Source organism: Cynocephalus volans, chromosome 8, assembly GCF_027409185.1.
Source record: "Cynocephalus volans isolate mCynVol1 chromosome 8, mCynVol1.pri, whole genome shotgun sequence".
Lineage (NCBI taxonomy): Eukaryota > Metazoa > Chordata > Mammalia > Dermoptera > Cynocephalidae > Cynocephalus > Cynocephalus volans.
In genome coordinates, this window is record NC_084467.1 from 108,672,493 (window position 1) to 108,687,156 (window position 14,664).

A 14,664-nucleotide genomic window follows, 5' to 3' on the forward strand; every position below is an offset into this window, starting at 1 on the left:
ACATGGATCTCTTTTGTGAAGAATTTTAATAATCTGTTTTGTGGTTTTGTGATTTGGAGAAGCTTCTTTAAGATAAAACTATGAGGGGCTGGCCCATGGCTCACTTGGGAGAGTGTGGTGCTGAGAACACCAAGGCCACAGGTTCGGATCCCTATGTAGGGATGGCCGGTTTGCTCACTTTGGAGAGCGTGGTGCTTACAACACCAAGTCAAGGGTTAAGATCCCCTTACCAGTCATGTTTTTAAAAAAAAAAAGAAAGAAGAGATAAAACTGTGAGACTAAGAATATTATACACTAAGGCAGCAAGAACAGGTTCACAGAGAGGAGTTATTTCCAAAGATTGAATTTTTTTTTAATGCTGAAATGAATTCTTTTTCTGTTATTTTAGATAAAACAGGTGGAAAGAAGTTCTCCAAAGAATTTGAAGAGGCAAGCTCCAAGCTAGAGGAATTTGTGAATGGATTAGATAAGCAGGTGAAAAATGGGCCCTCATTAACAGAAGCACTGGAAAATGCTGGAGTTTTCTATGAAGCACAGTACAAAGAAGTAAAAGTTGTGGCCAATGTAAGTAGTAATTAAAGCTGTCTTATATTGAATACTTACCATATGTCAGAGACTATTTATGTATGTTATCTAACTCTATTAGGAAGAAATTACTTTTGAAGAGGGTTGGTAAACATATTCAAGATAATATAGCTAGTAAGTGTGTAGTCTAGATTAAGACTTGAGTCTGACAGTAAAGCTCATACATATCCTAATCATTATACTTTACTAAGACCTAATGTGTTAACATTTCAGAGGGACTGTGCTAAGTTACTGTTACAGGATATAAAACTGGGCAGAAGTGTATATGCTTTTAAAAAAAAAAAACAAAAATGAAAACATCTTGTTAACTAAAATGCCATGTAAATTGGCTGAATTAAGAACCCTCTTTCTTTCTGCCTCCACCAGAAGGGGAAGTAGGTGATAAATGAGCATTTGTCCAGTGGACTCTGAAAGAATCTGTTTTTTAATTTTTTTTTTTTTTAAGTTTTGGGCCGGCACATGGCTCACGTGGGAGAGTATGGTGCTGATAACAACACCAAGGCCATGGGTTCTGATCCCTATATAGGGATGGCCGGTTAGCTCACTTGGGAGAGCGTGGTGCTGACAACACCAAGTCAAGGGTTAAGATCCCCTTACTGGTCATCTTTTAAAAAAAAGTTTTAATCACTCTGTATAGTCATAAAAGCATATGGTACTGTAGGTCTCAGTCCCACTTCCTAGATTCAATCTCTTTTAACTCATTTAGCTTTCTTTTTCGGGCATTTGCTTTCATATTTGTAAATAATTTGCCCATATTGTTCTTTCTTGATTCATCCTATTTTAGAAATATGTTAACTTCTTGGTATGACAAATGTGGGTTTAGTTTATACTCTTTAGTTTATAGGTGAACTTTTCCCAATATTGTATAACCATTTTAAATCTGTTGATTACCTTTATAAATTGAAGTACTATATATATACTGTCTTTTCACCATTATCTCTAGACTCCCCCCTTTGTAAAATTTGGATATTAACATCCTTAATCTTTCCCATTATTTTTCATTTATCCCTTCAATTTCTCAGTTTTAGTCGACTACACTTTTTTTGTGTGTGTGTGACTGGCCGGTATGGGGATCTGAACCCTTGACCTTGGTGTTGTAGCACCACACTGTAACCAACTCAGCTAACCAGCCAACCTGTATTTTACTTTTGCATTGTCAAAGTTGATAATATTTACATTCCATTCTGTAATCATAATTAATTCTTCTTACTTCCTTGCTCTAAAGATTGAAAATGAATTTGAAAAAATTAATGTAAATGTAAACATTGTTCACTGCAAGGTCTTGTGGTAACTATGGTTATACTAAAGGTTTTTGGTTTTTTCCTAGAATTTTTAAAATTCTCGAACATCAGCTATTCTGAATCCCTGCTTTTCCCAGAGATCTCTCTACCTGAACTTCCATCCCCCTGCTCCTGTTTTGGGTTGTTCTGCATTAAATCCTCTGTTTTCCAGATTCCATGTCTTATTTTCTTGGTTTTCTCCCCTGTTTTGCTGGAGTGTTCTCAAGTAATTTCTCAAAAGAGCATTTGTGAGAGAGAAGTTTTCTGTGTTCTTATGATGTTCTTATGTTTAAAGATCATTGATTTTCAGCCTTTCTAAAATATATACATTTAATACAATAAATTTCCCTCTAAGTTGCATTCCACATGTTTTTTTACATTTAAGTGTGTCTTTTGCAAATAGCATATAGTTGGATCTTGTTTTTGTTTTATTGTTATCTTTTAATTCAGTCTGGCAATGTTTGACTTTTAATTGAAGTGCATGGTCTATTTATTGATATGTTTGGGTTTGAGTCTACCATCTTGATATTTGTTTTCTATTTGCGTTATCTGTCCTGTTTCTTTGTTGATACTTTCCTGGGTTTTTGTTTGTTTTTGGTTTTTTGTTTTTGATTAATCAGATAATTTTAAGATTCCATCTGTCTCCTATTTTTGCTCCTATGCACATGCTTGCTTTCTCCTTTCCTCTCCCACCCTACCCCCTCCATTCTTTCAGCTCCTCTTCTCCACGCCTCCCCACTTAGTGGTTGCTATAGGGATTACAATGTGCATCCCTAACTTTTCACAGCATATTATATCACTTCATGTGCAATGTAAGTGTACAATAGTATAATTCCATTTCCCTCCCCTCCCACGGGTCTTTATGCTATTGTTATATCTTTTATATATGTTTCAGCTTTTCTTGTAGTTCAGGACTACTGGTGATGAATTTCTCAGATTTTGTTTATCTCATAATGTTTTAGTTTACCTTCATTTTTGAGAAATATTTTCTCTGGATATAGAATTCTAAGTTGAGGGTTAGCCAGTTAGCTCACTTGGGGGAGGGCATGGTGCTGATGACACCAAGGTCAAGGGTTTGGATCCCCAGACCAGACAGTTGCCAAAAAAAAAAGTTGAAAAAATTTCTTCTTTCATTACCTAACTATGTTATTTCATTCTGTCCTCCCTTGTAATAAGCCAACTGTGCCTAGATGGTTTTTTTGTTTTTTTGTATTTATCCTGCTTGGTGCTCACTGAGCCTTAATTTTAAGAAAACCTATCCAATGAGTTTTTTATTTCAGATTTTGTATTTTTCAGTTCTAGAATTTTCATTTGGTTCTTTTTTAGAGTTTCTTTTCTCAGTTGAGATTTCCCATCTGTTTACCCATTCTTCATCTTTTCGTATAAATTCTTCAACATACTTAAAATCACTGTTTTAAAGACCTGGTCTGTTAATCAGTTTCTAACTCATCTCTAGGTATACTCTTGTTGACTGTTTTTTCCTTAATTTTTTTGATATTTTAATATTTTTAATCTGTATATTCTCTTTGAATGTCTAATATTTTATAGTGGACACTTTGGGTAATATTGCGAAGATTGTAAATAGTGTCATTTTTCTTTAAAAGGTGTTGAGTTTTTTTTCTGGTATGTTTAAATATCAGCAAATCACTATAATGTAAAGGCTTGGTTTTAGACTTTATTAATGTGGGTTTGTTTGGATATAGCCCTTAGTCCTGGACATGGTCCTTACTCCTCAGACAAAGTGAAGATATTGAACGTAGCTTCTCTATAGCTTAACAAGACATAAACTCTAAACTCTTACCTCCCTAGCACTGGGCAGATGCTGAAATCTCTGCTCAGATCTTTACCTTCCTAGCTACTGCTGCTTTTGAGTTTCTTAGCGGTATCACCAAAGGAACTGCATCCACCATCCAACCTTTATATCTTAAATGTTTTTATGGTTCTATACTTTAATTTATATATATATATATATATATATATATATATATATATATATATAGACTTATTATTATTATTATTTTTTAAAGATGACCAGTAAGGGGATCTTAACTCTTGACTTGGTGCTGTCAGCACCACATTCTCCCAAGTGAGCCACGGGCCAGCCCTAATATATATGTGTAGACATTTTATTTAGACTTATTTGTATTTCTCTGCATTAATGTCTGGATCTTTGACCTTCCACCTGGGATAATTTTCTCTCTGCTAAAGAATATTCTTTAGATTTTTTTTTTTTTTTTTTTTTTACTACAGATAAAGATAGTAGCAAACTATCTAAATATGCTTATTTTATATCGATAAAATAAAATTAAGAAAAATTAAATAAAAAATAAAAAAAATAAATATGCTTATTTGAAATATGCTTATTTAAAATATGCTTTTTCCACTGGGTATAGAATTCTAGGTTAGCGGTCATTTTAACATTTTAAAGATATTATTCTATCTGTTGTCTTGTGGGTGTTCATTTCAGTGAGAAATCAGGCATTAGTCTTGTTGTTGCTTCTTTGAATATAGTACTCATATGTCTTTTTTTTCTCTGGCTGCTATTAGTATGTTCTCTTTGTTTTTCAGTAGTTATACAATGATGTGCCTAGATATGGTCGTCTTTGTATTTTCCTGGCTTGGGGTTGCAGAACTTTTTGAATCAATGGTGTATTAGTTTGCTAGGGCTGCCATAATGAAGTGTCTCAGACTGGATGACTTAAAGAGCATTAATTTCTTGTCTCATTATTCTGCAGGTTAGAAGTCCAAAATCAAGGTGTCAGTAGGGTTGTTTCTTTCTAAGGGCTGTTGAAGGAAAAACAGCCTCTTTGGCTTGTAGATGGCCATCTTCTCTCTCTGTCTCTTCACATCATCTTCCCTTTGTGTTTGTCTCTGTGTCCAGATTTCCCCCTTTTATAAGGATACCAGTCATATTGGATAGGGCCCATCCTAATACCTCACTTAACTTGATTACCTCTATAAAAATCCTATCTCATAAGGTCACATTCTGGGGTACTAAGGATTAGGATTTCAGCATGTGGATTTGGGGTTGGGGAGAGAGACAATTCAGCCATAACAAATGGCTTCATGTTTTTCATAAACTTTTGAAACTTCTCATCTGTTATCTCAAGTATTGCTTTTATTTCATTCACTTTCTTCTTCTCTCAGAACTCTGTTAATATGTATACTAGATCTCATTGTGTTCCAGATGTCTTTTTATATTCCTTTCTGAATTTTCCGTCCTTTTTCTCTCTGTACTTTCTATATATTTTCTGTCAGCTAGTCTTCTAATTCATTAATATTCTGTTCTGTTGAATCTTTCTTGTTGTTAAGCCCATCTGTTAATTTTTAGTTGGCTTATTTTTCAGTTCTAGAATTGCCATTTGATTCCTTTTTAGAAAGAATTCAATTTTCTGGCAAAATTCAGTCTGTTCATCTGTTTTCTTCATCTTTTCCTCTTTTTCATTTTGTTTCTTTGTCTTTATTTTTTAATTTTGAAACAATCTCAAACTTAAAGAAATATCTTAAGTATAATATAAATACCTTTTATTTTTTTCCCTGAATCATTTGAGTATATGTGCTGCCGAAGCGAGCACTTCCCTGAATCATTTGAAAATAAGTTGCTTATACCCCATCACTCCAAATATTTTAATGTGTATTTCCTACTGGACATATATTTCTACATAACTATAAGATGTAGCTGTTTAATCAGGAAATTAATTGATATATTGACACACTCTTATAATGTAATCCTCAGACTATATTCAAATTGACCAATTTTTATAGCAAAATATTCTGTCCAGAATCACAAGTTGCATTTGGTTGTCATCTCTCTTTATTTTCCTTTGATATGGAACGTTTCCTCAGTTTTTTTCTTGACTTTAATGACCTAAATATGTTTGAAGATTATAAATAAAATATTTTGTACAATGTTCCCCAGTTTGAATTTATCTGATATTTCTTTGTGATCAGATTATGAATCTTTAGAAAGAATGTGGCAGTAGTGATTCTGTATTCTTATTTCATCCTCTCAGTTGTCAGACAAGTTTGATTTATCTCACTACATGTAGTGTTCCATTTGATATTTTTTTTTAAATTGAAACTTAGCCCTTTGATATCTTTATTATTGTGGCATCTTCCAGGTTTGTCCATTGTAAAGTTTTCCCTTGGTAAGTAATTGTTATGGGTTGAATTTTGTCCCCTCAAAAGATTTGTTGAACCCCTAACTTCCAGTTACATGTATAAATGTGACCTTATTTAGAAATAGAGTATTTGCAGATATAATCAAGTAAAGATGAGATCATTAGGGTGGGCCTTAATCTAATATAACTGGTATCCTTATAAAAAGAGAGAAATTGGACACAGACATAGGTAGAAAACAGAGGCAGATGATGGAGTGATGTAGCTGCAAGCCAAGGAACACCAAGGATCAATGGTTACCAACAGAAGCTGGGAAAAGGCAAGGAAGGATTCTGCCCAGTCTCAGAGGGAGCATCCCTGTTGACATCTTGATTTTGGACTCCACAATTAGGAAACAATAAATTTCTGTTGTTTTAAGTCACCTGTTTTGTAATACTTTGTTATCACAGCCCTAGGAAATTAATGTAGTAATTAGTGAGTGTTTCTCTGGAGAGGTATTTTGAAACTACATAAATATCTTGTTCCTTATTAGACTTTCAGTTTATTCATTTATTTATATAAGCATGGATTTGTAGAGTCCTGTTTATTCATTGTTTTAATTTATTACTACCAATATTTTCTTTGATGCTGAAATTGGCCAAGATTTGGCTCGTGGGATCTCTTTTCAAGCTCCTTTCTGTGTACTTTTGACATATTGCCGTCCTTTTTTGATCACTTCCTTACTTTTGGAACAGGTATTCCAGGCTTATCCTGTACTTTCCCTGCCCAGCCCTGGAATCAGTCGTTTCTCCAGGAAGCCCTTTTATTGAAAGCCTTTTATTGAAGGCCTCTTATTGAAAAACCATATTCAGAAACCAAGATCTAAGCACTAGGTATACTCATTGCAGTTGGGATGTCACTGCTGCTAGACCCTATCAGTGTACAGAGCTAGGAAGTGTGGAAGTGTGTGTGTGTGTGTGTGTGTGTGTGTGTGTGTGTGTGTGTGTGTGTGTGTGTGTGTGTGTGTGTGTGTGTTTAACCTATATACACAGACATTTGCTTCTATATTTATTTCTACATCTATTTATATTGAAAACCATGAATTTGCACTCTTATCTCTAATTCCAGTACATCACAGATTTGTTTTAGTTTTCTCCCTTTTTCTCATTCCTAATTGCTTTTTCTAAAAGTGCAAAACCTTGCTCCGTTTATCTTCAATATATTTCGCCTGTTTAATCAATCTGCTTGTGTGTAGCCAATGCCCAGCACTTCTGTCCCTCCCCAGCTACCTCTGTGTGCTTTCTCTTTGTCCTCCTTTGGCTCCAATGTCCCTTACAATGCCTCCCTCCAATGAAGATGTTTTTCTTACACAGTTTGGCACCATTATCTCACTCTAGGCCACCAGTTCTTTCCCCTCAGCTCCAGCTAATGGGTTTTGGAGTGAATTGTTCAAGAAAGGAAGGGGGAGAGATTTTTCTCTTTTTAAGGACATATTAATCATAGCTATTTGCCTTTTTTTTCCCCATATAATTTCAGTAGTAGCTTCACCTTTATGGGTGTGTTTCTAGTGTCTGTTTTTTCTTTTTAGTCATTTGCATCTGTCTTTCAGAATGTTTGCTAATTTTTTGTCGAATGCTGAACATTGAATATGATAGATTGTGGAGTCTCTATGATTTCTCTTCCCCCAGAGATCGTTCACCCTTTCTTTTGCTAGGCAGATATTGTGGGGGCTGACCATATTAATCAAATCTGAAACCTAACTGACTTGAGGCTGAACTGCAGTTTGAGTAAGACTTTGTCTACCTCTGGTTCACTCCAGCTTCTGGGATGTAATTTTCCCACTGAGAACCTGGAGTGGTCCCTAGGACCCCTCATCCGTGGCATGATTTGAGCTCTAGTCCTTGTATCCTTAGCACCATGAGACTGCATTAAACCCTGTTCTGTTTTTCAGAGGTTTTCTGCTTGGCTTCTTACTTCCCTCTCAAGCAGTTTCAGAACACAGCAAATATTTTGAAGGAAAAGTTGTTGAGGCAGTTCTCTCCTTCCTCTTTCATCAGGATTTTGGCCTTTCAAATCTCTAATTTTTATCTATTCAGACTAGCAAGACTTAAAAGCTCTGCTTTTTTTTTTCTTTGTTTAGTAATTGCCCTCTGCCCTGTCCTTTTGCCTGCATTCTCAGCTTCTTGCCTAGCTCCCCCATATCAGCAGAACCCTAAGAGAAATGGCAGCTGTAGAATGTCAGCTTAGCTCTCATGGTTTCCCTACTATGGTATTTGCCATTTTGGTTTTGGTTGCCTCACCTCTCTCCAATACATTCAGACAGATGTGTGTGTGTGGCTTTTCTTTTTTTCTTTTGATAGCTGGCCAGTACAGGGATCTGAACCCTTGATCTTGGTGTTACAACACCACGCTCTAACTAACTGAGCTAACTGGTCAGCCCATTTTCTATTTGTTCTTGATGGCAGCATTGGTCTACTACAAACTACTCAGTTATATTCAAAAGCAAAACTGGATTTTAGTATATTCATATATATTTTTAAATGCTCTTGAATGACCAACCAAAATGAAATCACAGTCTAGATAATCTAATGGTTTGAGACTCTTATTAAAAAAGAAGAAAAACAAAACAAAACAAAACACAGCTTTAAGGCTTTGGTGATTAAGACAATCAGGAGATCAATAGGATTTAAGCCAAGTGGTGGATATTAACATCAGCATTGGTAAGTCATATTGATTGTATGTATATACCCTTGATATAATGTGATGACAGTAGCACTTTACCTCTGTGGTCTTCCTCCCAAAAACCCATAATCCACTCTTACCTTGAGAAAAACATCAGACAAATTTCAGTTGACAGTCTGTGAAATATCAGTACTCTTTAAAACTGTCAAGGTCATGAAAAAGGAAAGTTCAACAAACTCACAAACAAGAGGAGTCTAAGGAGACCTGACTACTAAATGTATTGTGGTATCCTGAATGGGATCCTGGATTAGAAAAAGGACATTAGGTAAAAACTGAGGAAATCTGAATAAAGTACAGATTTTAGTTAATAATAATTATCAATTTTGGCTCATTAATGTGACAAATGTACCATACTAAATATATGATGTTAATAATAGGGGAAATTGGGTATGGATTATATGGGAACTCTCTGTATTATCTTTGCAGTAATTTTGTACACCTAAACTGCTTTAAAATAAAGAGTATTTTTTAAAAAAATCAACAGAATTTGACCTCTCAGCCTGTCCTTTAATTTTGGATTTGATTTTTGTATGTCTTCTTACTCATTGCTCTGTATCTCTAGTACCTAGAAGAGTGACCAGCACATTTAGACAGCCAGTAAACAATGGTTGCTTGGATGGATAGATAGGAGCAAGGGAGGATAAATGACAGATAACCTCTAGGTTTCTAACTTAAGCAACTGTGTGGATGATAATATTCACATAGGGAGTAGAAAAAATAGAGATTAGAAAACTACTTCATGTTTGACAGATGATGATATTTTCTTCTTTTGTGCCAGTGATGTTATAATAATAATCAGGGAATCTGATCACAGTCAAAATGGTAATTTCTTCGTCCTTTTCCCAGAGGAGTAAACTCCTTTTTTTTTCTCTTTTAGGCATACAAAACCTTTGCTAACCGAGTAAACAATTTAAAGAAGAAGTTGGATCAATTGAAGTCAACCCTTCCTGATCCTGAAGAATCACCAGTCCCTTCCCCAAGCATGGATGCTCCCTCTCCAACTGGTTCTGAGTCTCCTTTTCAGGGAATGGGAGGTGAAGAATCCCAGTCACCAACCATGGAGAGTGAGAAATCTGCCACACCTGAACCTGTGACAGATAATCGTGATGTAGAAGACATGGAACTCTCAGATGTGGAAGATGATGGGTCAAAAATCATTGGTATGTCCTTATGTGATTAATAGACAACTTACTACATATCTGGTTTACTTTCCCACCAATGAATATCACAGCAAGTTTGAGAAGATAGTTCAATCCTTATAAGATTAGAGCACCAAAATAGCATTATTGTCTCTAAAAGAGTGGTTCAGGATTTGGTATGCCACATGGGTTAAGAATCATTGCTTAAGAGCTGCACTGTTCAATATGGTAGCCACTAGCTACATGTGACTATTAAGCATTTGAAATATGGTTTGTCCAACTTGAGATGTACTATAAGTATAAAAGGCACACTGGATTTCAGAAACTTAATGTCCCCCCAAAAAAGTAAAAATATCTCATTAATTTTATGTTTATAACTTATTGAAATGAAAATATTAGGCATATACTGAGGTAAATAAAATATATTATTAAAATTAAATGTTTCTTTCCCTTCTTTTTTTAAAATGTGGCTATAAGAACATTTAAACTTACATATATGGCTTGAATTACTTTTTTGTGGCAACACCGCTCTAGAGGGAGAGGCACTTATACTAGAATTCCTTATTCTCTGTCACTCTTGACTGTCAAGAATTCCAAAGCCACAGTTTGTTAACCACATTTTTATAATTAACCCGAATTGGCGAATTGCCCAACAGCCCCAGGCTTTATAATTATTCTTATTAGAGAGTTTGATTTCCGTTGAATTTAATGCATTATCCACATAGCCTTTGAAGCATTAAAAGGAGTATATTACAAAGTGATAACGAGTTAAAACATTGCAGTTTCAAATTAGTACTTAAATGCACCCCCTAATATGACAATTTCAGGAAGCCAAAGAAAAACATGAAAAAGTATATACAGAATTTCTGTCTGCAAGAAAGTTCTAGGTTAATAAAAAAGACAGGACAATTTATGACAAATATTATTCCAAAAGATAAAACACAGATGTGTACCAAATAATAACTACTTTCAGAAACATATAAATACACAAATACTAATAAGATGCAAAAAAAATCATTAAGAAGTGAGATGTAGGTTGATTAGAACATGGTGCTGATAACACCAGGGTCAAGTGTGCAGATCCCTGAACCAGCCAGCCACCAGAAAAAAAAAGTGTGAGATACAAGATAAATTCGGGAAATTTCTTTTAAGCAGGTATGGGAAGTGGGAATGGTCATAAATTATGAAGAGTATGACTTTTTTTTTTTTTTTTTACTGGCCAGTGGAGTATGCTTTTTTTTTTTAAAAAAGATGACCGGGTAAGGGGATCTCAACCTTTGGCTTGGTGTTGTCAGCACCACGCTCAGCCGGTGAGCCAACCAGCCGTCCCTATATAGGATCCGAACCCGTGGCCTTGGTGTTATCAGCACCGTACTCTCCCGAGTGAGCCACGGGCCGGCCCTTGGAGTATGCTTTTTTTAAAAAAAGTGTGAAGTGAGTGGTTGTTTTCTCTGGAGTAGTACATTTTATCCCACATCAGGAAATCTTAGGATGTGTTTTACATTGGAAGCAAAGTTCTGGAAAGTAGTATTATGTAATATCATCTCTTTTCTTTGCTGAAACAGTGGAGGACAGAAAGGAAAAACCTGTGGAGAAGTCAGCTGTGTCCACTTCTGTACCTACAAAGCCATCAGAAAGTATCTCAAAGCCCTCCTCATGTACCCCAGTGCCCGTGACCATAACAGCAACCCCACCGCTTCCAAAGCCTGTGAATACTTCTCTTCTGTCCCCTTCCCCAACGCTGGCTTTGCCAAACCTGGCCAATGTGGATCTGGCAAAGATCAGTTCCATCCTTAGCAGCCTGACATCAGTCATGAAAAATACTGGTAAGTAAGCTCAATAAAGAGGATCAAAAGCCGATTTACATATATTTTAATGTTAACCATCAGTCTGGGTTTTCTGTTGATATTTTTAAATTCATTTTTTAATTAAAAAATAAAATTAAACCAATACATGGTCATTATAGAAAAATTAGAGAATAAGCAAAAAGAATAAAATAGTATCTGTAGAACGATAAATGCTGGCGAGGTTGCGGAGAAAAAGGAACTCTCATACATTGTTGGTGGGACTGCAAAATGGTGCAGCCTCTATGGAAAATGGTATAGAGGTTCCTCAAACAATTGCAGATAGATCTACCATACGACCCAGCTATCCCACTGTTGGGAATATACCCAGAGGAATGGAAATCATCAAGTCGAAGGTATACCTGTTCCCCAGTGTTCGTCGCAGCACTCTTTACAATAGCCAAGAGTTGGAACCAGCCCAAATGTCCATCATCAGATGAGTGGATACGGAAAATGTGGTACATCTACACAATGGAATACTACTCAGCTATAAAAACGAATGAAATACTGCCATTTGCAACAACATGGATGGACCTTGAGAGAATTATATTAAGTGAAACAAGTCAGGCACAGAAAGAGAAATACCACATGTTCTCATTATTGGAGGGAGCTAAAAATTAATATATAAATTCACGCGCGCACACACACACACACACACACACACAAACCGGGGGGGGGGGGGGGGAGAAGATATAACAACCACAACTACTTGAAGTTGATACGACAAGCAAACAGAAAGGACATTATTGGGGGGGAGGAGGGAGGGAGGTTTTCTTGATGGAGAACAATAATCAGCCACAATGTATATCGATAAAATAAAAATTAAAAAAAAAAAAAAATAGTATCTGTAATCCTGCTACCCCAAAGGAAACTACTTATGTTTACTCTTACAAGTATACATGTACATGAATATTTTGGGGCAATTAGGTATTTGTAATAATTTTTTTTTCAATAATTGAAGCATGTTACATATACTGTTTTGAAACTAGCTTTTTAATTTAGCCACATATAATGAATGTTTTTATATGTCATTAAATATTTATCTACATCATTTTTAATACCTACATAGCATTTGATAATTTATCTAATCCTTTATTAGACACTTAGGATGTTTTCAAGTTTTCACTGTTATAAAGAATACTGTAATGAACAACCTGGATACTAAAATTTCATGAACAACTCCTCCTAAAAGGGTTGATAAGTATATGGAGCTTTTTTTTCGTGGAAAATATTCATTTTAAAAAATTTTAATGGAAATACATAAAAGTACATCATCCCCGTATACTCATCACATAGCCGCAACAGTGAAATGGCAGCAAATCTTGTTTCATATGTGCTCAGCCTACTCAAGATTATTTTGAAGAAAACTCCAATTATTTCATATCATCATAGATATGTAAATATATATCTCTAAAAGATAAAGACTCCCCCAGAAAATCAGCAAGTAGATTTTTAAAGTCTTTTCCTATGTTATAACTAAATTGATATCCAAAAATGTGCTATTTTATATACCTAGTATATGAAAGTTTGTCTTTCCTCACTCTCTTCATTGTTTTACTTTGTTTAATCTTTGTCAGATTCAACCATAGAAAGTTTTTTGTGGGCTGGCTAGTTAAGCTCAGTTGGTTAGAGCCGTCTAGAGGGGGGTATTATAACACCAAGGTCAAGGGTTCAGATCCCTGTACTGCCCAGCTGCAAACAAAACAAAGTTGTTTCTTTTAATTTGCATTTGTTTGATTAAATGTGCTTAAAAATATTTTTCATTTGCTTATCATATATGTTTCCTTGTGAAATATTTGTTAATATTTTTTATCATTTTTTAAATCAAATATTTGTTTTTCATTTTTCTTTATATACTTTTTTTCTATGTTTAAAAATCAACCCAGTGTTTTATTTATTTATTTATTTTTTGTCATTTTTTCGTGACCGGCACTCAGCCAGTGAGTGCACTGGTCATTCCTATATAGGATCCAAACCCGCGGCGGGAGCGTCGCCGCGCTCCCAGCGCAGCACTCTACCGAGTGCGCCACGGGCTTGGCCCAACCCAGTGTTTTAAAATGTAAAAATGTGAAGGAGGTTGGTTATATCATCTCATTTTAAAGGCCATTTCAAAAGCAAATAATTTACCCAATCGTATTGAATTATGCAGTGGTCAAGTTATGCAACTGTGGTAATTACTCAACCAGCAATATTTATTAAGCATCTATAGGGCTCTGAGGCCTAGGTGCCACTTGTTAGAAAAAAAAGAAATAGTTTGCCTGGTCTCTTTCTATTGGGGCTCTCAAAACTGAAGAAATACATGAGGTTTTTTTTGGCTGGCCTATAGAGGGATTGAATCCCAGAACTCAGCACAACTGAGCTAACCAGCCAGCCCGAATGAATATATATTAAAATAACTTAATACTTGTTTGTTTTAAAGGTGTTCCGAGTAGAAGAAGCAAATCTTAATCTGATTTTCAGATTTTTTTCTTTGTACATGCCATGATATATGGACCATTTGTGGATTTGTCACAAAAGAATTCCTGTTAAACATATCAGATTCTTTGAAGTGAGTGGAAGGGTGTCATGAATTGAATGGTCACTTTGAATTGCATTTTCTTGAGTTCATCTTTCTGCCGCCAGGGGTCAGTCCTGCGTCAAGACCTTCTCCAGGAACACCTACCAGCCCCAGCAACCTCACCAGTGGCCTGAAAACACCTGCACCTGCCCCAACAGCATCTCACAACCCTCTGGCAAATATCCTCTCGAAGGTGGAGATCACCCCAGAGAGCATTCTGTCTGCTCTTTCCAAAACCCAGACCCCGTCAGCCCCTGCACTGCAAGGTAAACTGACGTGCCAGAGGGACTTGAATTCTGAGTGTTTGTCTCTGGCTTAATCTTGGAAAAACCAGGAAATGTATAATACAGTTAATTCATTATTCTCTTTATATTTATTATCTATGACCCAGTGTATAGAAAATAATAAAATATCAAGAC

General features: G+C 35.6%; 1 protein-coding gene across 8 annotated transcripts in view; it reads left to right on the top strand.

Annotated features, from left to right (window-relative positions):
- RPRD2 (regulation of nuclear pre-mRNA domain containing 2) overlaps positions 1-14,664 on the top strand; it is a 95,343-nt gene that overhangs the window by 65,754 nt on the left and 14,925 nt on the right. For all 8 annotated transcript variants that reach the window (XM_063106879.1, XM_063106881.1, XM_063106880.1 and 5 more), the window contains 4 exons: positions 389-564; positions 9,583-9,865; positions 11,410-11,670; positions 14,311-14,511. In XM_063106879.1, coding sequence (XP_062962949.1) covers positions 389-564; positions 9,583-9,865; positions 11,410-11,670; positions 14,311-14,511 — 921 coding nt within the window. The remainder of the gene's footprint in view (positions 1-388; positions 565-9,582; positions 9,866-11,409; positions 11,671-14,310; positions 14,512-14,664) is intronic.